Source organism: Fulmarus glacialis, unplaced genomic scaffold (genome assembly GCF_000690835.1).
Source record: "Fulmarus glacialis isolate BGI_N327 unplaced genomic scaffold, ASM69083v1 scaffold20075, whole genome shotgun sequence".
Taxonomy (NCBI): domain Eukaryota; kingdom Metazoa; phylum Chordata; class Aves; order Procellariiformes; family Procellariidae; genus Fulmarus; species Fulmarus glacialis.
This window is the reverse complement of record NW_009212555.1, coordinates 358-25805: the sequence shown is the minus strand read 5'-3', so window position 1 is coordinate 25805 and position 25448 is coordinate 358. Positions and strand designations below refer to the sequence as shown.

Below are 25448 nucleotides of genomic sequence, written 5' to 3'. Positions count from 1 at the left end.
CTGTCCCTCCCTGTTAAAAATACACCATCTCCCATTGTTCTAGTTTCGACAAGAATGTCATTGACTCACAGGCAGGCAAGAGCCACTTAAAAAATCCAAGAAATGAAACTACAAGATGGGTCGAGTGGTTCAAGCGGAGATTGCTGAATTGTGGGTAATCAAATTGTAAGCACCAGTTTTACGTTAAGGTTTGTTTGTTTTATTTTCATATGTGTTGTTGAATCTTTGATTTTTTTTTTTTTTTTTTTTTTTTTTTTTTTTTTTTGGCAACTCTGCCAAAGACTTCACGGGCGTCGTTCCCCTTTCCGTTCCCAGTGAGGACCCGAGGAAGAATGCCCAGCGTGTCAGTCCTTTACTGCTCTTCACCAGCATTTTTCTTTTTCGGCAAATATATACTGTAGACGCATATAGATATGGAGAGATTTTTTTCGGTTGCTTTGTTTTACACCTGGTTGTCCTTCTGTATTCTGGAAAAAACCATGACAGGACGCAGGAGTAACAAGAGAAAGCTTCTTGGCAGAGCTTCAAGACGAAGACGAACAGACAAGAGAACTCCAGCTCAAAGGTGAATGCTACAGGGGAGGTTCCTCTTCCATAGGTTCATCATCGGGTCTGAGCGATTTCACAGCCAGGCAGGATGGGAAGTGGGAGAAGAGAGAAAAGACGGTTGAGCAAAAGAGAGTTGGACAATTTGTGGTGCTAAGTCTCACGCCTTGCCTTCCCATCACCTTCCCACCCGGGCAGTTGTGCTCAGCTGGCTCACCTGGAATTAAAACTTGCCACCAAGAAGGTTTTTTAGACAATCTGTCTTCACTTATGCAATGTTAAAATTTTTTGCAGCAAAATCAATTTCCTCTCGCGGTCCAAAACCACATTCAGCTCTGGTTGGAGCAGAGGGGTCAGGCACAGCATGCACTGTACTAAGGTCACACACCGGGTTCATGGCACTGCTGTTCTGCTGCAGCCCAGGAGGTCATTAGAGAACCCACGGAGGGCAGGAGATGTGCGGAATGCATGCGCAATGGTTAAAAGGAGAGGATTAACCCGGAAGGCTGCCCACCACAGCTCCCTTCCTGCCTGGGCAGGCTCTGAGAAGTGATGATAAATGGGAAGGAAGGCAACTCACCTCTTCTCAGCTGGCTTCACGCCCACTGACAGAGATGCCATGGCTGTTACCGTCTCTGCCTCCTCGTTCTCGCACTTCTGTGCCTCAACCAGGGAGTATCCCACCGTGGAGGCGTAACGCTGGAGTGAATGCCAATACTTGCCTGGGGAGAGAAGAGGCAGTTAGGGCACCTGCACCGTAACGGGTGCAGCACCCCACTCCCGCTTTCCCGGGTCCAAAGATGGCTGGGACCTGCCTGGGGAAGACCCATCACGCCTATGCAACATGGAACCTTGATCCGCACTCCCTCTCACTTCAGGGACCATCTCGAGGTCCTGAGAACGCGTGCCAAGGGAGCCCCAGCTTGCGAGGCGAGGCCAGAGAGACCCCTGTGAGCTATATGCTATGCTATGGTATTAATAGACGGAGCTGCAATGCCGCTGTGTCTTGAAGAGCTAGGTTTTAAATCCAAAAGGTACTGAGAGCAATAAACATGCATCTGCGCATCCCTTAAGGACACCTAGGATGTCAAACTGGGGCTGAATCACTGTCTGGCAAAGAAAGCCGCTCTTCTCCTTCGCCTCGGGAAGAAAGGCGGGAGGCAGAAACTGGATTTTTAAAAGGACAAATGCGCAAGGGGTGCTGGAGGTGAGGATCCAAGCTGCCCAGAGCTGTACAGCATCCCTCTGCCTTGACGAAAGGGGGCACTTAGGTGCTCAAAAAATAACGGCATTTTCTTTTTTCACTTCAAAACCCTCAGAAAGTTTTAGACCTAAGGAAAAATATTTGAGGTGAGGATGCAGTCCAGATTTGGACTGGACATCCGCATTTACTTGCTAACTGCCATGTTCTTTTTGTGGGCAAATCACCTAAGACTACAGAAGTCCAAGTTGTATTTATTTTGTATGTCAGCAGTTTGCCACCCTTTTTCAGTGGAAAGAGCGCAGAGAAGGCTTCAGAGGGAGAGAATAAAAGATGTTCTCTTTGCCCGCAGGCAGGACACATCAGATTTGCTGGTACCCAAGAAGCCACAGCAAAAAGCCTGAAAGCAAGAGCCTGAACAGTGAGGCCAGCAGATGGGGAGGAGGGACTTGTTTTCAAACATCTTTGCTTCTCCTGTGTTGGGCAGCAGATCTGAGGGTCTTACTCAAAGCCCCTTTTAATTTGCTGTGCTGATTTTAAGGAAAAAAAAAATAAAAATCACTGGCTGGTTCAAGGTGCTGCTGAGGTGTCACATCGGTGCTGAGCACTCACTCTGCAGAGCAGCTTCTGGAAATGGAATTCAAATCTCTAAAGCCACCGGGCATTTTTCAGGGGGGAAAAAAAAAATGCTTTGGCGTCTTTTAAGTCCATTTTCGCCCTAAAAAATGGTTAAGGAAAAAAAAAATAAAAATCACTGGCTGGTTCAAGGTGCTGCTGAGGTGTCACATTGGTGCTGAGCACTCACTCTGCAGAGCAGCTTCTGGAAATGGAATTCAAATTTCTAAAGCCACCGGGCATTTTTCGGGGGTGGGGGGGAAATGCTTTGGCGTCTTTTAAGCTCCATTTTCGCCCGAAAAAATGGAGACTAGCCCCCTCCAGTTTTACATCACAAATGTTTTAAGCAGGAAGATGTCAGAACGTAGCGGTGGGATTCACATGATACCCAGGCTTTTTCACTCCATCCCCCAAGAATGTCCTCAGGAAAGCCTCAGCCACAATGATTTTAACCTCCCCAGCTAAATAAACCTACAATATTAGCAACTTCATGCAATACTCTCTTTAACTTTCATCCCTATCCATTCTTAATAAACGTATGCCACAACACCCAACAAGATTTATGTTAATTGGAGATACTTGAATTGCTTTTGAGGAGGTAAGGGCACTCTAAGTGGAGGACAGCCTGTCCTTTACAGAGATTTTAAAGGTTTTAATACTAATTGCCCCTCAAGCGCCAAAGCGCTTCCCTGAATGGACCGTTCCCCGTGCACCACTCGATCCACTACTGCTTGCACAGTAAGACCAGCTTGTGGCTGCACAAATCCAGTTCGCTGTGCAGTGACCACCTGTAAACTAGGACATGGAGTTGCCAGGATGATGGAGAAGTCAAACGGGTGTCCCACAGGGCAACCCGACAAGGAACCAGCTGGGTGAATGGGGCTATACTCACTGTGTATCTCGATTACTTTCTCCATTGAATGCACCGCATTAGCATTTGCTCTCTGCTGGAAAACCTTTTCTGGAAGAGGGTCAAGCTGGAAAGAAAGAGGAACACGGAAGAAATGTTATCTCAAGTTAAGAGACCAGGCGTTAACTGCGATTTAGCAAGTGGCTCTGCCATATCAAGCCTCCTCCCCACTCCCCTGATTCCTATTACCTGCCTTCAGTTAAATATCCAAAATACACAGACTTTCTAAATGCTCTTGTGATACTCCCTGCAGCCTCCTCCAGCCTGATGCTCCTCCACACACAAAATGCTGCAGCTCCGCCAGGCTCAGCAGCCGCGCAGCACAGGGGCTGCCTGCCTGCAGCCACTGGTATAGGCTATGAAGAGGCACTATTACACAGACCAGAAAAATAAGGCAAGTGATGTTGGCTGCTTTTCCAAAGGATCTTTTTAAACTATTGCTCAGATCTACCTTTTTGCAAAGTTTTCACTATTAAAACAAAACAACGTGCAAATGAAAGGGACTTAAAAATACTGTAAGAGCCACTCTTCTCGCTTTCCTCTGAAGAAATAAAAGGGGTAGCTTTTTAATTCTTCTAAATACCTAATCCAATGTATTTATTAACTCTTAACTGAAAAAATCTGTATCCTAAGAGTAAATAGCCTAATTTTGGAACAGGGAAACAGCAAAACATTGCTTTAAAGCCACACTCAGCATGACTGTAAGTTCAGTCACCATCGATGCCTCTTACCAGCTGCTGGGGTAGTCTTGCCAGGGCAGAGCAGCATTAAATCTGTATGTTAATCTTTAAAAAAATATTGTCTTGAAGTTACCAGTAAAGCTCGTAATTGAGTATTAAAATTCAGGCTTTTTGATGCTGGCTTCTTTCCTTTGCTCTTTATACAAAAAGGTGACAACAAGAACATGCTGATGGTATTGAGACTTGAAAGATGACACAGAAGGCCTTCCAAAAATGCTCATTGTAAATGCAGATAACAAGCAGGTATCTTTCTGGGCTTGGCTGCTTTTATGCTGTAAATGCAAGATTAAATGCACAGACGATTTCTGGTTTGCTCTAACATACATCCCACCCTCCCAACGGCAGCACTGCCTTTGTTACCAACTGTTAACAACAATAAAATATCAAAGCACTAAGAACAATTTACTTAACAAGGAACATGGGAAAATAAGAGTATCTTCATTTTGCTAGAGAGAGATGAATTAGGAAATGCCACTCTGAAGAAGCTCCTCCAAGTCCTTCTCCAGTTATTCCTCTAAGTCCATCTCCAGTTACACTGGAGCAAAGCTCTGTGGTGTGGATCTACCTGTAAAAGCCAGTGTATGAAACCCATATGAGCAGTACGATGCTGATGGAGTTGCTCTGCAGGACTGTAATGGCCCAGTGCTGGTTTGGATGCAGTTCCTACCAGCAAACCTGCACTGCCGCCAGGATAGACTACTCCAGCCCGTGGGTGTGAAATAAGCTATCCTGGCAAGGAGGTGGTTTTGCCACCGGAGCTACGTCTCTGTTAGAGGTCCTGGAGATCCCAGCTCTATCAGTCAGGAAGCACACACCTCTGCCAACGGAGCAGTGCTGGCTACCAGCGATAGCGTAGACCACTGAGACCACGCTTTGATCAGCACAGCTGTTTTAAAGAAAGAAAGAAAACTGTTCCTCAGCACTCAAGAGCAAAAAGCTTCTGCAGACCTGAGACTTGCTATATAGAAAACTAACGTCTAAACTAGGTGCACGCACATATCACTTGCTTTTTGCAAGCTCTCCTACCACCCAGGAGAGAGTTGCCCTTTTGGTTTGAGTTGGGAGGTTACAAAACTACCAGGGGATCCAGTTCACCTTTGCATCGGCATGGACAAATGCACCTATGGTGACTGATGGACAGGGCTCCAGGGCTCCCTTCAGCAACAAAGGACATTGCTTTTCCCATTTCTTTTTAGAGGCACAAAAGCGCTCCGGCAGCCAGGGCAGGGGAAAGGAGTGAGAATGGGAAAAGGGGGAGAGCAAGAGAAATGCCCTCTCCTTACACGATGGCATTTTCTCCTATTTTCTAGGAGATATTTTCCTCTTGCCTGACAGAAAGCTCTGCTTGTATCCATCCCAGCCCCAGCAGCCTTTGGTCAGTACAGAAAAAGAAAAATTAGATCAACACGCTGAAAACCGCATCCTTCTTTGTGGTGTTTTTTACCCTGCTCGTTTGGGAAGTGGGTGCCGCAGAGCAGCAAGCCGGGGCTCTTCTGGTGACAGAAAACATCAGTAAAGACGACGAGCCCAGAACATCCTCCTCCGTCAAGACCACAGGGTGGCACCCTGGCAAAGTCTGTTCTGCAGCGGGAGCATGCGTGTCCTCTCCTGGAGGAAGGCCCCTGACAGCACTGCTGGAGGGTTGTTTTAATTTTTATTTGCACTCCTTTAAAAAATGAACCCAAAAAGAGGAGAACGCCTTCTTTGATGGGGTTACTTCTCTCACCTTGAGACGACTGTCCTCTGAAAAGCTAAAACTGTCCCCTCTGCCCTTTATTAAACCTTTTGTTGTTGTAGCTACAATGCTTGATTCAATTCCCACTGGGCAAGAAACTTGGGCTCAAAACCAACCCATGATTATTATTAGTTTGTTGGGCTTTTTTTCCTGAAGAGCCAGCGAAGACCTTAAGATACATTCGTGTGGCTCCTGCCATCCTTTGGCAGTGGCAGCAGCACAGTAATACTGCGCAGGCATGGCTCTGACAGCAGGCAGGAGTCAGGGCTGCCTCCCCCTGCGGCACCAGCACGCCTCCCCAGGAAAGGAGAGGGATCTGCAGCACAGATCTCTCAATTTATTTAAAAAAAAAAAAACAAACCAAAAAACACTGTAATAAAAAATAATGCAAAATTATAAAAAGGTCTTCCAAGGGAAGGAGATGGGGTTATTTGCTTTCAACAGATGACACTGGGGAGAATATTGGTTTCCTCTGGCACAGCAGGGGCGTCTGCTCGGTAAGTAAGGATGCCCCAGCAGAGCAGCTCTACTTGGCTCATGTACATGGTCAATGGCTTGGATTAGACTCACACGAGCTCAAGACATCTCACAACCAATTAAATACTCAAGAAAAAACTTTAGCAGATCTGATGCTCTCCAAGCCCATCTTTTTTTCTTTCTTTCTGCTCCACCCCCCCCAGGTTCTCCACAAATAACATGAATTCATCACAGACCTCCAAGGTTGTGTATCCAAAACAAGAGATGTCCACAGCTGTTAACTATGTCTGAAAATGCTGGTCAAAGTCCATCCAGGGATACCCCCCAGCAAAGCAGCAGCCACAGTTTAATATTTTTAAAAAACAAAGAAAAAAAAACAACCTACGGCACAGTTTAACTGCAACTTGTGTTCAAAGCCAAGAGAAGCTCCAGCCAAGAGATCTGCTCTTGCGACCACATGGCAGCCATTTGATAGGTACTTCATGAGGACTAGAAATTGCTCTGTTCCAGATTTAATAATTACGGATTGCACTTTTTATAAATTCTCCACTCTAAAAATAATTCTGGCCCAAACTGGCTTCTGTATTAAGTGAAGGCAAAAGCAATTCCTGGACAAATCTTTAAGTAAAAGCTTTCTAACGCCTCTCGGTTGGTATTGACATAAAGCACACAAAATCAGGCAGCCGGACACACGTGTGCTACTTTGCAGATGAATCATCTCCATTGCACGCTCCTCCTCCTGAAATAACACTCACAGACAACAGCCTCACCCATCGCTCTCCTGGAAGAGGAAGGAAATACCTCTGGGCATTAGGCAAAAGTTTTAAAGCAATTACTTATTATGACCTTCTTGTTTATTCGGGATGTCCGGAGTCTGACACCAGACACACCTCTGCTACTTCTGCATGAAAAATGACAAAGCATTTGTAGCAGCGACAGGCAGCACCGCGAGTGCTGCTGAGCTCCAGGACCACGTATCCCAGCACGTGCCTCCCATCTCTCTCTCCACCGTTTGCAGCTCCTATAGCACGGCAGCTCCACACCCTGCTCCAGGCGTGGTGCTGACATGGGTCCTAGCCTGGGGCAGCGAATGCTACTCATGCTCCAGGGCTTAAATAGCAGCATCGCTCCCCGGGAACAGAGAATTCACAAACAGCGTTTGCCATGGGGCAGAACTTGGTTTGAAGGGTAAAGGCTGGTGATGCCCACGACGGAGTGAGCAGCTCTGCACGGTTGCTGCCTCCCTTGCCCTCCAGTGCTGCTGGCATGCTGCTGTCAGGGGCTGCTTTAAATAATGGCAGAGGAACGGTGGCTTACTGGTCTAAATTATCATCATCAGATCTTCCCTGCATCATGCCTGCCTTTGATTTTTCAGCTGAAGCCGTGTTAGTTTTGCACAACTAAATTTGTAACTAAAGCAATGTATGTACATTTTCAAGCAACTTCGCCTGACACTAACTCATTTCACATTAAAATAATCTGCTGCAAAGCAAAAGCTCTGTTTTAATTTCCTGGACAGTTGGGAACAAGCCGGCTCTTGCCTTTGCATAACGCTTTTTCCAAAGCGGGAGTTTTGATCTCCGCCAGCGAAAGCAGACGCTTTGGGGACTGGCACTCTTCCCCTCATTTCCTACCATTTCCCCGTGTAACTCCGGCACTGCTCCTCAGCCAACAAACCTCCCCGCAGCCTGTCGCTGGCCACAGCTGGCTGTCCATGTGCACGCATGCAAAATTGTCTAACACGCTGTATATCAAACTTCATCAAAGGGCCGCGGGACAAAGCAACAGCAGTTGCCTCCAACTTCCTTGCATTAAAAAGATTTTATAAAAGACCTTGATAAAACTAGTGTTTCCTGCTTTTTGATGTGCGGGTAAGTCGGAGAACATTATCATGATATCTGTGCAGCCTTATAGCCCACCTAGGAAAAGTGAGAACAGGTCCACCTTTAAGTATTTTAAAGCGCCTTATAGCTGTCCTGATTCAGTGATTAAAAAAAAAAAAATGTTTTTTTACCTTTAAGGACCAATGTTCACTCTGCTAAATGAAACCACTCAGGCAGTTGACAACATCCAAGCTATCGTGAGTGCTAAAATCTCCCCAAAGCCTCACACTTCCAAACACATTCGTGGCTCCGACCAAGTGCTTATTTATTGCACGCAGATCCTCACACCACATTGCGGTCACCCTCCTGCATCGTAGGAGCACGTTAAGCAAGAGGAATGACATCCTTCATGCGTCATTTCCTCTGTCTCCCCTTCAAAGTGCATCCTGCCATTAGAGCCGACTGCACCCAAAGGCGGATGGAGCTAGAGGAATTGTCTATGGTGACAACAGTGCCATCAGCTGTCAGCTTAAGAAAGATGGGTGCTGCAATAAAAAAATCTATTGCTTCCATGCTGATGTAGCAGCTGGCTCCCGAGTTTTTGGCTATCCCGAGGGCTGAGCGCAGGCTGGCGTGCTGGATCAGTTACCCATGTTGAGAGCCTTATCAGAACTGCCTGGCCAAGCACAAGGAGCGGATGCTCTTTGGACGCTTGGAGATGGGATGCTGGATGATTGAAGCAGATGCTTTTGATGAATCCCAGCTGTTTTATCTCTTGGACTGGTTAGTGAGGTTTCCCCAGGCACTGTCGTCCTTCGTGCGGAGTGTGGATACTGCAAGACAGAGCATTTCTACAAAAGGCTGGAAGAGTCAGCAAACATAGGTGATATGCACCTCCATGCAGATCCAAGCTCCCTACTCCAACTACTCAGACCTGAGAAAGGTTGATGGTCACTGAACTGCAGCCATGAGTCAGAGCGAGTCTGCTCACCACCATCCCCAGAAGTCAGCTTCCACTGGAGGCAGACCCAGAGCTGAAATACTGGGAGGCTTCTCCTCTCTGTGGTGCTGCACCTTCAGATGTTGACCACACATCCTCCATCAGCTCCTGCACCAAGGGATTCTTCAGCAAAGGGTGGTGATGAGATGCTGGTTGTGCTCTCCATGGCAGGTGAAAGCTTTAGGAGAAACCTCCTTCCTTCACCATCTGACAAGCAGGCAGATTTCTTGCTTTGTGGAAGAGACCACTACCTTCAGAAGCCTGCTCTACCAGAGGCCATCTCAGGAGCCTCCTCGTGTCCTGTTACTCTAGCCTTTCAATATTTGCTCATTTCCACAAAGTACTGAGGGCAATCTCTTAATTAAAGAGGCAGCCTAAAAAAATTCAAACACACTAGCCAAAACATTAATGCTGCCCAAGGTTTCACAGCCACCCACAACTTCAAATCGGTGTGGTTGCTTTCCTCCAAGGCTGAAATTTTTAGCCATATGTAGCCTAAGGAATCACACTGCACTGTTGTTTTAATTCATGCTATCAATCCTCAGTGATTGTTTTGAACAGCTCCAGAGCCCCTGCTATACCAGGACACCCACAGCAGATACTGAGCGGGGACTGTGCCTGGGGCTGCAAGCTGAGCAAGTGCCTGCTTCTCTGTGTGAGGTGGAAAATTGATGCAAAGCACTTTCGCAGTCTACTGTGCCCATCCAAGACTCAACCATTTGGGCTGTGGTCATCCTCCATATGGAGAAAAGGTGTCCAAAAAAGAGGAATGAACCAGAAGGAGGGAGGCTTGACACAAACAAACCAGTTGCTCATACTCAAAAGCCCACAAATTATAGAGAAATATGCTTCTTGAACAGAAGCGTATGCAAAGGTGCAGACATAGCAGATGCACAAGAGCCCCAGTCTGGGATTTCACTGCCAATACTTGATTTCTGTTTCCTTGCTGCCATATTTCTGCAGTACACGACTCTGAACTCCCCGAGCCCAAAGACACGTCAAATGCCACCACTCCAAACTTTTTAATTATCAACCACACTGGAAGAAATGTGGATGCTGATAGCCAGGCTGCATCAAGGAGGATGGGCACGGGAAATCTGAATCATCTCTTCCTTAATCTCACTGACACTAAAAGGCAGGGGAGGGGGGAAGGCAGAAAAGCTGAAGTATCTGCCTCTGTGGGAAAATACCCTGACCTCCCTGGAAACCAAAAACTAGATTTCCTTGGTGTACTTCTGTGTCTTGCTCTTGTCTTGCAATCAAACACCCTGGCCTTTCCAGCCAACTTCTGTGACACAGCAATTTGCAGAAGGTAGAAAATACAATGTCAAGGAAAATACACAACTGAAAACAACGTCAAGCAACCTGCCCAATGCAGCAGGTACAGGCTGCAGTGCTAGAGAGGGGGTCTGCAAAGAGAATGGAAGGCTTGGACAACAACTTCAGAAAGAAATTAAACTAATTGGTTGTTTTCCAAGAGCACAAAGCAAGCTATTTGGATAAAGAATAAACCCAAATTAAATTCTTAGCTATTTCAATCCTTATAATACGGATTGCCAGACACAGGTAGTTTTTAAACAAATAAAGCATGCACTCTTTAAATCCATGTGTGTCAAAAGGACCCAAAACAATGACAAAAATTTGGCGGATTGACTGTTTTGGAGGATGAGGTGCCCAAATTCAAGGAGGATGGAGGTCGCAGCCCCTGGTTTTGCCTGTCTCTGTACCTCATTTCCCAGCAAAGCAGAAACACACGCTTCCGAGGCATCGCAAATGGCGGTCAGGTCGTGGCCTCCTTCGAGGGCCAGGACGACGCGACCCCCGGCCAGGCCCATCAGCTGCTTCGTCAGGTACCCGAAGCCTGTAATAAGGGAAAAGAGGAAATGCAGGAGAAGGGCAAAGGTTGCGGCTGGAATCAGGCTCCTGGCGAAGGATCAAAGAATTATAGAAAGGAATTACATCATATTAAAAAACCACAAGGGATCTGAAAGGACTCAACGCATAATATAAGCCAGGTTGAATTTTAATACGCGCACTGCAGAATTCCAGCCACGGTTCCCCGCTGGACCGGCTCAGCCGTGTGTGCCGCGGGACGGATCCGTATCTCCCCCACGAGCGCTTCGCTGGAGTTTATCCCAGGTGAGAGGCACCACCATCCTCCCTACCACCCCTCAGCGCTGTGAACTGTATATAGCAGTGAGTATCTCCTTTGGAAGGAAAGAAAGAGGGTGGAAGGAAGGCGGCTTTTTGCCCTGCTTTGGAAGATGCAAAGTCAGAGCAGTCATGGGGGGGCACGGGGGGAGGGAGGCGGGGAAGGGGAAATCAGTAAAATTGCTGCCGGTGCTTTCAGTTGCGATAGCAGCATCGCAGTGCCCCAGAGATATCTGACATCTAGTTCTTAACAGACGTTTCTTCCCGTATATAATATGCTATAAAAATTCCTGGGGCACCCGGGACTTTGATCATATGACACACAATACATTTCTACCCTTTAAACAAAACAGAACCAAGCTGCGAGGATTTAAAAAACGTGTCCTCAAAGCAACCCTCCCCCTCCGAAAAAGAAAAAAAAAATCCAAACAAAAGAAAATCCAGGGCATTTCTACCCTCCATCCACGCTCCCTGCTTTTTGTTTTGCAGTGACCCCCGTGAGCGCCTTTGCAAACTGGCAAATTAACAGCCAGATAAAAAGATTCACGGCTGAGCTCATAACCTTTTTGCGAGAGTAGCAGAGCATGGGAAATTCAACAAGAAGGTAAACAAGACCTTCTCATTACAAAGTGTTTCTGGATATCTTAAATAACTTGTCTCCTGTAAATCTATTTCACTTTATTCTTATATAAAGTTTATAGGTTCAGCTACCTTACGAGGTTCTGAAGTTCACTGTAGAGAATAAGTTTCCTGGCTGAAGCAAACTCTTAAAAATAGTAATAAAATCCTTTTGCAAGAAAAACTGTCTTCTCGATTGACTTGAATGAAACAGTGCCAGATAAACCCAGCATAACCAAGTGGGGAGGGGGGGGAAAATTTCAGTGTATCTCCTCTGCAATGCAAAACATCATGGATCCAAAGCAAAAGGGACATTCTTGTTGGCCTGTATAATTGCTTCAAAGGTGGGGAACAAAAATATTCAGCTTGAATTTTTAATTAGGTATGCTGGAAGAAGAAATTAACTTCTACTAGCATTCAGAGCAGGGTATGCTGTTTACATCTGGCATTGCCTCTTTCTAAAATTTTGCATTAAAACAAGTATAACTTTCTAATTCAGCAGCCATCTTCCACAGAGATATGACTGCAAACGAATTGCTAACTTCCTTACAGAATTTATTTGCACTCAAAATTGAAATAGGCAGCGCTTCAAGAAAATAAAGGTTTCTGCCAGACCAAAATATATACGGTGCAGTGACAAAAAAACACGAAAATGCAAAGAAAAAGGCTGAAAAGTTTGCCATTGAAAGGAAAGATTTGAAGGTAGACGCCAAAAGGTAAAACCTGTACTTTAGTCCCTAGGACAGCAGCAAGTTACACCAGTTTTGGATCTTTGTTCTTGTAAATCCACAACTTACATTTTGCTGATAGATTATATCCTCCAAGAGGTGTGGGATGGCCTTCCACCGCATCGAAACCAGATGACACCAGCACAACATCTGGGGCAAATTCATTGGCAATGGGCATTACTACCGTTCTGCAACAGAAGTTTAACAATGGCAGACACATTATTTTGGCTCTTGAACAAACGCAGGAACACTTAAACCATCTTGAACAAACCCGTTATAAAACCTTGTACTATTATTCCATGGTAGCGAAGCCCATCTCCTATTTTCTTACAAGGTGAGAGCCTGGCTGGCAGAACACCTTGCACCCCCACGCAGTCCAGTTTTAAAGTCAATCTCATGTTAGTTTTTTCAGTGAGGTCTATTAATTCCTTCATCAACAGCCTCAAGTCTTGACCAGAGAAATAAGTTGCTGTACGTTGTGTTTCCCATTTGTGATCATATCTTGCTTTACATACAGGGCACTGAGGGGATAAGGAGGAAATAACAGGGCATCTGGGACAGGCTGCAAATCCACCTGGAAAACCTGTCCGACAGCAACCTCGGTTTGTGGCACTTGTCTCCACATTCTTCTTCTAAATATCTCCTTTAGCCTTTGCAGAATCTGCAAAGCTATTTATTTTTTCCTTGCTGCACTTTGCATTTACTGTAATGAAAGGCTGGGGATGTCACATGGGGCAAAAAGCTTTAACATGCAAATATCCCACCCAAACACACCTCTCCGAACTCTGGTTCCCCACCCTCTGACATTTTGTTCACTAAAAAAATGGACTGAATTGCTCAGTATCCATAAACTATTGTCTGTTAAGGCCGGTATTTAAATGAAGTAGGAGGTCTATGTCTGTGGTTTCTCAGCAAAAGGCCTTTTCCCTCTGGTTTCTCTCTTCAATCTACTCAATTTCTGTTCAAATCCTACGAGGTTGCAAACACCGCATTTCCCACATCAAGATGCCAATTAAGCAAAACTGGAAAGCTGAGCAAAGAGCAAGTAGTTGCTTCTTCATCTAACAGCTCCAGCACAAACATGCCAGAACTGAAATTACAGCAAGGACAAAAAGTCAAAGCAACGGAGCTTCTTAATAAACACGATACGGACACCCACAATCTTTTCTGATTGAGAAAGCCCGTCGCAAGCAGCCTTGGACGAACACCTTCTCGTGCCTTCAGTTCATGCCGGGGTACCCACATGTATGGCCTTGAAAGTTGTTTTGAACTTTTAGATCCGGCACTGATAACTGCAGGAAATGGTGGAAAAGCGAGGAGGTGCACAGAGGGTTGTAAATCTCCATCTCGAGGCCCTTTATATAGAGTAATATTTTCCAAGTTACGTTCTTTTTCCAAATGATTCCACTGAATCTTGGATGTATCCCTAGGGCAACCTGACCAATGTCATCCTGGTACTGGTACTGAAAACGACAGTATTTCCCCGTTTCCCTGTCCTAGGAACAGCTATTGGCAGGGTTAACTTTCTAAAACATGAATTGAAGTTATTCATATACCAAAGCATGAACCTGTAAATATCTTTGCATACATGAGAACTTCATTTTTATTGAGTATAGTGGTTATTCGGTATTCTGAAACACAGAAAGAACCCAGAAAGGTCTGTTTAGTGCTGAGACCGCTCGAGTGCTATCAAGATACCCATAAAAATTCAAATCTCTGACTACAGTGATGTTAAACAGCCACAAGACATCTGCTAGTGTCAGCAACTTGTATTAGCCCCAACACCGATCTGAGCTCATGCCATTCTGTCCTCTGCAGTTTATTTTTAATGGAGTATTAACATCCACCACGCAATGAGATACTTCCAGTGTTGGTCAAAGCCATCAAGTAGTTTCCATTGCTGCCACTGAGCAGGCAGGCAGGGACACCAGGCACATCGCAGGTCTGGTCAAGGCACTCAGATACCATGCAGTCTAAAAAAAAAAAGCCTTCTAATTGCCGCAGTAATCTAACAGCCTCCTGTAATCTTTCCGCCTGCTAGTCTCTGCACACAGACATGGAAACCTGTGCAAAAAGGATCTTATTTTCTTTTAATTCTTACAAAATCCGAAAGAGGAATTTTAATTTTTTCCTCTAAACGACATGCTTGCCATATACATTTTGTCCCTGGGGAGATTATTACATAAGGAAGACAAAATAGCACAGTTTTTGCTGATGACTTTACAGTCGACAAAAATCTGTTTAGTGAAACCCACAGACATTTTAAGTAGAAACCACCTCCTTCACAAAGGACTAAAGCAGCAGTTTCGAAGCAAGTGCACGTGGCAGAGGGTTTTTTTTTTTTTCCTGAGCTTTGAAGTACTGCTGAGCTCTTCAATTTCTAACCAAAGGAAAACTGCTAAAATCATCATTTCCCGCCCCCCGTCCCTCCCCAAAGTTATGATACCATGGGAGCTGCTAGTACCTGAACTGATGTGCAGAATCACTCTAAGCCGATGGCAGAGCAAGCCCAAACCTGCACCCCCAAGCTGTGCGCATGGTCTGTCAGCAACCCCGAATCGGTAACGTTTTGTTGGCCATGGGACAGCTCATCTGGCTGATGCCCAAGCACGAACGCAGCTGAGCAACAGGGACAGCCGGCAAGCAGTGTGATGGTGCTGGTGATGCTCGGCTGAAGGTCCCCACGCGGTGACAGCAGTTCAAAAATACCCTTTAATGGCACAGCCAGCACACAGGCAGCACCGAGAGTTAAGCGTGACCCTGGTCTGTATAAATTTTAGGGGAGAAAAAGCAGCAGTTGCTGTTTAAAAGTAAATCAATCAGTATTTGACAATAGATAGAAGCAGCCATTCTGAGGATGTCCAGAGTTTTCTCCGGTGCAGGACGGGGTGACCTTACAGCCACAACTGGTTACTCCAGCAAGTATCTTCATTTCTGAGCAACTATTAGTAGTGCTCTGTACGCGCAGTAAATTTTTATCAGGTCCCTCAGAGTTTTAAGAAACACGTGTCGCAGGTCCCCTGGCTCCCCTGTCCAAGAAGCGCCAGGACGAGAGACAGACAGTCCGTGCCCATGGGATGGGTGCTGCCCACCCCGGACAGAGGCTGCCCGGGAGCCGTGCGTGTTCAGGGGCAGCCAGAGGAGAAGTGCAAGATGACAGGGTGTCAAAATAAGCAAGCTAATGATGCTTTCGGTATCATGACCATCACAAACCGATCCAAACTCAAGAGCACTCTCAAATCCAGACTTGAACCCTTTCCTTCACCCATGACTCCTACCCACGCTCTCCTGGGCTGCTCTTTCTTCTGACTTTCTCCTAATTCCAGTATTACACCAGTACTCCAAAGCTGCAGTCCCAACTCTATTCGATGCTCACCAGGTACATAAGCAGCTGTATCTTTGGCCATAAAACTGGGCCAAAGCCCTCCTGCCTCTCAGCACTCCCTCGTTTTTCCTTTTTAATTGTAAAAAAACAAAAAAAAAAAAGAGAGAAAAAATTTAAGACCCAAACAAATGAACCACTTACAAATGATGTATTTCTGAGATTTCATCTGTGGGCAGCGTTTCAGGCACATCTAACTCAGTCTTTTGGTTTTTAATTTTTCTTGTGCACAGATGAAAACAGTCCCTGCGCTCAGACTCATCACAGTAAAGCCAAGTCCTCAAGAGAAAGCAACAATTAAACTGCAAACAAACCTATGGCTTTGCCCTGGTGATGATACTATAAACAAGCCAGAAATTCAAATTACTATCAAGAAGATGAGCAGTTTTGTCTGAAATTGGGTCTTTTAATTAATGGCTAAGGTGGGTGCAGAGTTATTCACTGAGGAATGAAAAGATTTCGTAACACTGAATATTCATTCAAGCCATGTAGAATTTTTTAAAATACAAGGGTTACCTTTACATTTCCTAAATTTTAGAGGGTTGTTTTGCTTGCTTAAAATAAAGTAAATCCTTTCATTTGACTCCGAATACAGCTAAGCTGAACAGCTATGCATTAGTCAATACTGATGGCTGCAAACAGTAAGAACTACTGATCATGTTCTGCAATCATTTGGAAGAGGAAAAAAAAAAAAACCAAAACAATTTTATATCTATTTTCCAGAAGACTGAATAATTTTTAGTCTGTTACTAGCCAATTGACCAATTAAATGCCTAATAAATGACAGGCAGATTAACCAATCCTACAGAGGATACTTTTTTAAATGCTCAATTGCAGCGAGCAAATCAGTGAAACTTAGAAGGCTGAGCACTTTTTTTCAGAAACTTTTTCCCACTGTTGGCCATATATATGTAAAAAACCCCAAAATGTTATCTGCTGCTCCTAAGGCTAATCAGCCTCCTGAAGACTCCGGAGTCTTTGTTTCTCCAAGCAGTCATCTCCACGGTCATTTACAATGTCAAAAGGGATTAGGAGTTTGGGGACGAAATCAGCGTCGGGAGAGCATGAAATCTAAAATACAGAAACAACCGTTCCAGGCAAAACATCATCAACTTCCCCCCCTCCCTCTTACTCACTCCTGAAATGGTTTATGGATTGAAGGAAAAAACAAAATCCCCCCCCAAATTGGCTCCTGAACTCATTTAACGCTTTCCGAGAAAGGCAGGAGGAGGGACCTTTCAAATACAATCCTGGCTTTTGCTTCTGGTTTAGGTGTTTTAAATAAAAATAAAACTAACATAGAATCAAGCTGTATATGGAATTATAATTGTGGAGGAGACCTCAGGGTAGGGGGAAAAAAATGGTATGAGACAACACAACTGCTAGAATCATCAGGAAAACTTTCTTATAGTAAATTCAGAGGAAAACTCCTCTGGATAATACACTTTAATTTCACTAAGTAATTGCTGTTCTCGTGTAATAAGGAACTAGCCGCAGTCTTCGCATTTTTTCTGCGGGTCTCTTAGCCGGGTTTGCACACTCTGCTTTTGAAAACAGAGTCATGAGGATTTATAGAAGCAAACATGATTTCTGCTTGTATAACAAGTTAGGGAACAACAGACTCCAATAAAAAAAAAAAACAACAAACCCTGAATTTTACAACCGTTTGTTTCTATAACTACGGAATAACAGCGATGAATACCAATAACATTTTGATGAGTTAAGGACTTTTAAAATTATATGCCCTGCATTTTTCGCATTAGAGTTTAATACATTTCTGCCTAATCTGTGAAATCTGTATTGCCCACATACTTTGGCGGTGAGTTCAGCCGTGGGACCTTCGCCCAGCGAACGGTCAGCTAAATTATAATGTCATGCTGTCTCGGGCAGGCAGAGCCGCCGCTACGATGGGGTGGAGGAGCGCCAAGCTCACAGCAAACTCCCCAAATCCCTTCTGCACATCTTATTAGTGACTGGGGTGACTCCACCCTGCTCTCCCCCCACCCCCCCAAAAAAAAAAACCCAGCAATCATGATATCACCCCAACCTCGAGACGGGGCAGCCGCTGATTTCAGCCCTTGGTTATGAAGACAATAAGCGACAAAGTGCACGGCAAGGCTGCTCTCCGCTTCGCATTTTTAACTCTTGTTCTCACTTTTGAAACGGCTCGGTGGTATTAATAAACATTAAGAGGTCAGGCTATCCCGTCCAACCCAATGCTGTAGTGCAAGCAGGAGGAAGCCAGTATTTGTAGAAGAAATGTTCAGTAGAAAATCATTGATGCCAGTTACCGTCCTTTCTTCTGAAAGAGTAGATCAACACTGAAACAGGTTTTCAGTGCAGGGATGATAGGTTTCATTGGGATTTATTTATTTACTCATCAGAAGACTGATTTATGAGGACAATTATCTCAGTTATTATTTCATTAGAGCGCATGCTTTTATCAAATCCATACACTAGCTCATCCTGAAATAGAACAAAAAAAAATGAAAAGCATGTTGCTTATTTTTCTTCTGCCTGCTTTACGTAGAAAGAGGGCTTCCTTCCCTAAAAGCAGACAAGCATGTGAAGAGTTAAGGCTTAAAAAAAAAAAAAAAGAAAAAAAAAAGGAAGAAAAAGTATATCAGTATCTTTGCCTAGCTCAAAGGATTTCCACTGATTCCTCTACAGACTTCAAAGCTTCACAGTTTGGCATTTGGACTGGTTTGAATTAAAGCTCAGTTCTCCACTGTGAGTTTCCAAGTTCATGGTGAAAATGCCTGCTGCTTCTGGAGTTCATTATGGCCAATTTTCTTATCTTTTCTTCATCTTAGGTTTGATCCCCAGCAAATGCAACGTGGCATTCGATGGGGTGGAATAACAAGGTGCTGCCTTGAAGGCATGCATTGTCTCAAGGGGCTAACGCAAGAAAAGAAGAAAAAAAAAAGGATATATGACCCATTCCCTTCACTTTCTAACTCTCAGGGGACTATAAATTGCAAACTTCAAAGCGTTATTTTACATTAAAATCAATAGAAAGATTCGGGGGGGGAAAAATGTTTTTCAAAGAAGCTGGTTAAGATTTAAAAAGGTCACTTGATAATGTATTATCATGACCAAACTTGGCATAAGATTAAAAAAAAGCCTCCAATTTAACTTATTGACTGAAGGTGTGCACATGGGGCAGACTATGGGAGGTGCTACCTAGGAGGATGAGTCACAATGTCCCAAAACCCCGGCAAAATAAGGGCTGTGACTGGCTCCAAAATATCTTCCCCAAATAGCTGCAGTCTCTGGGCAAAAAGACACCAGTGCCTCTTAAGGAATGGCTGGCAAAGATCTTACTCTGCAGACTGAGCAATTTTCCAGGAGCCTTGAAACTCAATTAATATTTAATAGCAAGTATGTCACTCCATCGCGAGCTACAGGTTCTCTTTATAATGAAGAGATCAGTCTTGTTGACTGCTGAGATAAACAGACTTCCACTTTGGACGAAAGTGCTGCTTTGCTGTAACAGGAATAAAACATCGAGACAAATGACAGTTATTTGACTAGATGTTATTTTAAATTGTATACATTCTTTGAAGGCTTTTTCATGGCAGGCTGAAGAGCTCTTTTTGCTCAGTATAATGGAATACAAATACGCGCACAGGGAAGAACAGAAAATAACGCTCCCAGATCTAATGCTGTTCCATGAAGGCGATATTCCATCTGCCTGTCACCAGAAATTCGCATCCCATGTTTTGGCAAGTATGTGTCTCCCTGAATTTACGTGGGGTGGTGGCCAGAAGTGCACTAAATCTGGTTTGAGGACAGAAAACCACTTCAACCCATAATTGTTAAAAAATATGCCAGTTGGAGAGGATGGACCCACAGCATGGGGGAGGTAAGGGGTGGAACAGGACAGTCTCTAAGAAAAATAAAGCCTATATATCTGGCAGGCCAGAGAATTATATTCATTCTCCTGGAAAGAGTATCAGAAAGGAAAGTGTGGTCTCACGCTGGCCTCTATTCACTACTGCATTACTTACAAGTTCTCCTCTACCCAGAGATCCGCCTTCATTTCATCTTGTTATTCTATTGCTTCCATAGTTAATTTTAATACCTTTCTTTCCCATTCTCTGCAGCTCTGGGAGGCAAATGCATCATTGCAGGCTTGCATCAAGTCCCCAAAACGCCAATGATGTACAATCGCCCTATTGGGGTATTTTGCCCATTAGCTGCTCAGAGCAGCAAGATGATGTTCAACCCGTACTCTTGCAGTCCTCCTGTAGTGACACTGCTCAGAGGGACCACAACCTGGGTGTGCATGACCGTAGATCAGATAACGTGTGTTTTGTTTCATGCATCTCTTCTGATGATGCTGATATGAGGAGGAAAGTAAGGATGAGATCAAACTATTCCCTGCAGATACCTCCCTGTGATCCTCAGGTATCATACGCTTCTGCGAGCAGGACTGTAAGACCCACAGGACACGAAAAAGTGAGTCAACAAATGCCTTCATCCCCTGCTCCATTTGGAGACTCAAATGATGCCAGTTTTTTGGAGCACGCTTGAAGATACTTATACAACCCAGGACAGTGGTTTATGTCTGGCTTTACTATTACTGCTAATCAAGCAGGATATGCCAGCAACACATTAATTCAACTCCACAGCTTTGCTTACCTTCATTCACACTCTGACAGTGAGTGATGAGTAACACTTATTTAAGAGATGGTTGTATTTTTATTGATAACACACAACACGCTGCTTCTGAGGAGAAACCAGAACCCAGTAAGAAAAGCACAAACCCAACAGTTCAGTCGCTTCAATTTCCAGTTGGTTGGAAGAGGCATATTCGATATCTTGGGTGAATAATAATAAAATCTAAAGCTTATCAAAACAAGACCACATCCCTTTGCTAGGTACATTTGGGAGCGAACTGTGGTGTGAATCGTGAGCAGAGCTTTTGCAGGGGAGGGACTGTATCGCCAACTTGCCCAGAAGTCGGGTACCATCGTCTGCAGCGCAGTAATGTCTCAAGCCTTGGGGCAGCTGCACTCCCAAGTTTCGACTCATGATGACTTGTTAAGAAGTTTTTCTCGATTCTTCTCCCCATCCAGGTGGGTTTACCCACAGAAATACTCACCCCAAAGAGGTAAAGATTTTTAGCCAAAACCAGAGGAGCTTATTCATATCAGTTGACATTTTACATTCATGCATCAATCAGTGCTGAGCAGCGCATATGTCAATCCCCTAATGTCACAGGCACACTTCTTATGGCCAGAAATATCCTATTTACTTAATTCAGCTGTATTTTTATTATGGTACTCAAAAAGTAACTGCAACTAGATGTAAATCTTGTATTTCTAAACTTAGCAAGAGAGAAAGTCAAGATTAAGGAGCACTGCACGAGGAAAAAGAAACCCAGCTTAGGTGAAAAATATGTTTGTAAGAGGGAAACGTCAATATTACCTGAAAGCAGTTAAGTATTCTGTGTCTCCCATCGGTGGATCAAGGCCACCAGTAAAGGCCATGTTAACATTGAAACCAACTCCTGCTCCTGTGCCAACCTGAAAAAGGGAGATGGTACTCTTCATTACACATACAGAAACAGCGAACTCTGGCAACACATTTCTGCTGTCGTAATGTTCTTCCAGTTGAATATGGATTTTGATTCAATAACTTGGTGGTAGTGAGGTTAATTTTTCCCTCTAAAGCAACCCGATCCCCAAAACAAGAGTGAAAATAAAGCTCCTCCATGCTCTGATCTTTATGGGAGCTGTGGACCTGCAGTATTTGACTGCTGCTCACCCAAAAACATCTCATCATGAACCGGATCCTGTTCCCCTTTTGCAGGAGAGTGTGTTACATGCAATACCTTTCCTTAATTTGTTTTCAGCTTTATTCAGAAGCATATTTTATATTTCATTATAGCTGCAACTGGGGGAAAAAACCCACGGTTTTAATCAGAGCGAGCTCCCCCTCTGCTGGGGAAAAATACGATTCACAGAGAAGAGATTTTCGCTGCTTGAGGGACACGTGGGTGGTAAATGTAAGTACATCCCCATCCTTGCACGTACTGCAAACATCCCTGTCTGCACTGACTGCAGAGAAAGGGGAAAATGGAAAAATAAACCAGGGGTTTCCAGTAACTCGCTTGCCAAGAAGCAAGGCCATGCCTTCCCCATGCTATTGAAACCCAAAAAGCCTGCATTCAGTCCTTTCGTCAAGCAGGGACCTCATAGTTGCCTGAGCGCGGTGGTCGTGAGCGCGGGCTGCGGGTCCCTGGTGACAGCAATGGAGCCGGGCAGTATCTGCTGCCACCGGCAGCTCTGCACAGGGCTCTGAGCTCCTACACACACCGTTTGTTTATTGTGGTTTTTTTAGGTCTCTGCATATGAAAAAAAAAATTTGAAAATTTATGTGTTATACAATACATAGCCAGATAATTCAGGCTAGATAAAGTTGCGGGGCTTTTATTGCACATTCTTCCCTGTATTGGTGCAAATGCTGCTGGTAGAAACACACAGAGGGTTTGTTCATCCACGGTGGGTTATTTACCCATCTGTGGCTTTAACTGAATTTATTTTGTATTCTTTGTTTTATTCGGTCTGGAATGACACAACTAAAAATTACTATAAATGGTAAATACGGAGTGGATGGTGTAGTCTAATGTTTCCTTACAATAGTAGATATTTTGTAAGCCAGATTACTAGATTATTAAAAGGTCAGCAAAAAAGTAGGTCTGCGACCTTTTCATATCCTGAAGCAGAAATTAAGTCTGATGCAAAGGGCTGCTGTTCATTCACTACAACAGTAGCGCACAAACAGGGCAATGAAGCAGTATCACATTACGTTTAAGTTTCTTCAGAAACCGAAATGGCAACATCGATGTTTGATGAACAGGAAAATGTAAAACTGACAGGGTAAGAACTCTAGGAGTTTTCAGATGTTATCTGGAGTGCCTCAGAGTAGACAAAACTAAGTATTTCATATAATTTCCTTTTGATAAATCACTCTGGAAAGATAATATTTCCCGCCGATCTAGAGGGAAAGGAAGGATGCAATAGATGTAGGAGCATCCATCCAGAGTTTAGGGAGAAAGGACTCCCACCTCCGTTGGCCTGATCCTTCTGCAGGAGGCTCCGAGGCCACCACCAGGAACCAGTGGATTTGGTCCAGCAGCATCAGTGAGTGATGCTCAAATCCCACCGTCGGGGCCGTGCAATGTGAATGCAGCAGTGGCGGTGAGCGATGCCTCGGCAGGGCCCAGAGAAGCGGGGGATGGATGGGCTCCAAGGCTGTGCCAGGAAACTCGAGTGCCAGTGGCACAGCCACGGACAACCTGTTCCTTCTGCATCTAAGAAACAACTTATGCCTGTAAGGGGGAAATCTTGAAAAGTACACGGAGCGCTGGGACAGCTGGCAAAGGGCTCCTCTGGAAAACGTTCTCCCGTAAGGGCCAGAGAGCCTCATTGCATTGACTCATTTTCTGCTCATTAGCCAAGGCGTGCGCTTTCCTGCCAGCTCGTGGGGCAGAACACAACGCCCATGGCTGTTAGGACTTGGATGAGAAGGCACCAAACGCACAAACCCGGGTGGCGTGTTCCCAAAGGAACAAGCACGAGCGTGGGAGCGGTGGCAGGAGCTTCTCTCCAAGCCTTGCCTGGCAGAGGCTCCCCGACATTTTGGGGGGCACCTGAATCACAGCCCCGAGCAGGTCATATCAGACACGGATGGATGCTATGCCGATCCACGCTCTTACCTCGTCGGGAGCACCACTGCCTGGAAAGAAGTTCCCATCATCATAGCGATGTAGTGAAATATAAAGAACATTAGGATCATTGTAGAAAGCTTGCTGAGTACCATTCCCGTGGTGAACATCCTTCAGGGACAGAGATTGCATTATATGAGGGAGGTTAGTACTTTAGTAAAAACGCAGATTAAAGCCATCAACTTGGGATTCGGAAGGGTTTTCTTTGCTGTTGTGCTTCGTTTTCTGCACTTCTCTGATCTAGCTCAAGCAGTTTATCGCAAATGAGAGTAACCTGCTTTGCACAGCTGCCTTCAGGTTACACTCCCTGTTTGACACACGGGATAAATGAGGGTAAATACAATCTCAAACGTATATCAAAACTGAGGACGGGATCAATTTACTTGGATGGAGAGAACTGGATTCATACCCAGTCCTGGGGGATGGAGAGACTCTACTAGTTACCCCAAATTTACACCATTAATTGGTCTGTGGGGTGACCACTGATACCAGTGCCCAGCAAAGTTTTGCTGGACCCAACAAGGTTAAACGACACAAACCCATTACCTGGATCCCCTATGGCATTGCTACTTGGTGCAGAAACGCAGGACGGGTATTCAAAAGGCCCCTTTCTGACACGAAAAACAGTTGGTGGGAAGTGAGGGAAAGGATGTCCAGTAGGTCAAAAAGACAAATACATCCATTTTAACTTGTGGGCCTAACCCATGGGAGATTTGCAGCAATCTAATCAAAACTCTTGGCCGATACCCAGCAACTCAAATGCCTTCACAGCCACATAAATAAATTTTTAAATCTACAAAAATCATTCAGGCACATTTTAAAATTTATACATCGCCATAGCAAAATCCTGAACAGGCTCTTTCTCAAATCCACTGCACTGTCTGCAGAGTATTTCACTGCCGTGTTCCAATTTAGAGATCGTTTTTGACTGCCTGCCCACTCGCACGGAGGCTGCGCTGGCCCAGAGGCAGGAGAGAGACCATCCAGACCGACGGTCAAGCCGTGCCAGACAACCCATCCCTCTCAGTAACTGGTCCTCACATCTTGAAAAGATCGTAACACTTAAGGTCAAAAACCTTCAGAAAAAAAATAACCAAAACTCAGCACGGTTGGCAGTTACCCATCCTTGAGACTGTTATGGGCTTGTTTTAGAAAGCAACTACTTCTTAATTACAATTTTATTCTGAAAACTATGGACCCTTTAAGAAATATTTCTTTTATTCAAAACACTTTAATAAAAAAAAAAAACCCAACAAAACCCAAACCCAAACCCAAAACTTTAAAAAACAAATTTTGGCTTGCAGACCACAGGCAACATTTTTTTCACTGACTTACAAAGCTAGGGTTGCCCTTAACAGAAAAAAAACCCAGAAAAATTTCCAACTGCTCTCCTGAAGGGTAAGAACTGGCATTACTCACCCAGTCCACTATAAGGATTTTGCTAATGTTCAGTCTTTGCTGGAGCAGCTTGGCTGCGATTGCCACCGAGTTAAAATAGCAGAAACCCCTGAAGGTGATGAAAGGGGGAGAAAAGAGGAAAAGGAGAGGTGTTAATTATAGGTTTCCTTGGTCCCAATGCATCTGTCATCTAGATATAACACAGAAGGAAGAAATTTCTTCTGCTTTTGCTCTTCTTTCCTCCCTGGAAGATGCACATGTGCTCAATTAGAAACACAAAATAGCCACACAGCGGCAGGTATCTCACAATCTCTCTGGAAACGGGGAACATTTTACACTTGCCCAAACCCCCTGCAATGAGATGCTGCTCGGTGCCAGCTGCCCACGGG

General features: G+C 44.7%; 1 protein-coding gene across 1 annotated transcript; it reads right to left on the bottom strand.

Moving 5' to 3' along the window:
* Positions 1-262: 262 nt before the first annotated feature.
* Positions 263-25168, bottom strand: LOC104076902 (histone deacetylase 4-like; the record flags this gene model as incomplete). Its single annotated transcript, XM_009577928.1, has 8 exons — positions 263-612; positions 1127-1268; positions 3255-3339; positions 10775-10908; positions 12614-12732; positions 21360-21457; positions 23653-23772; positions 25081-25168. Coding segments are annotated over 8 exons (826 nt in total), but the record flags the coding sequence as incomplete, so codon positions are not given.
* Positions 25169-25448: the final 280 nt, after the last annotated feature.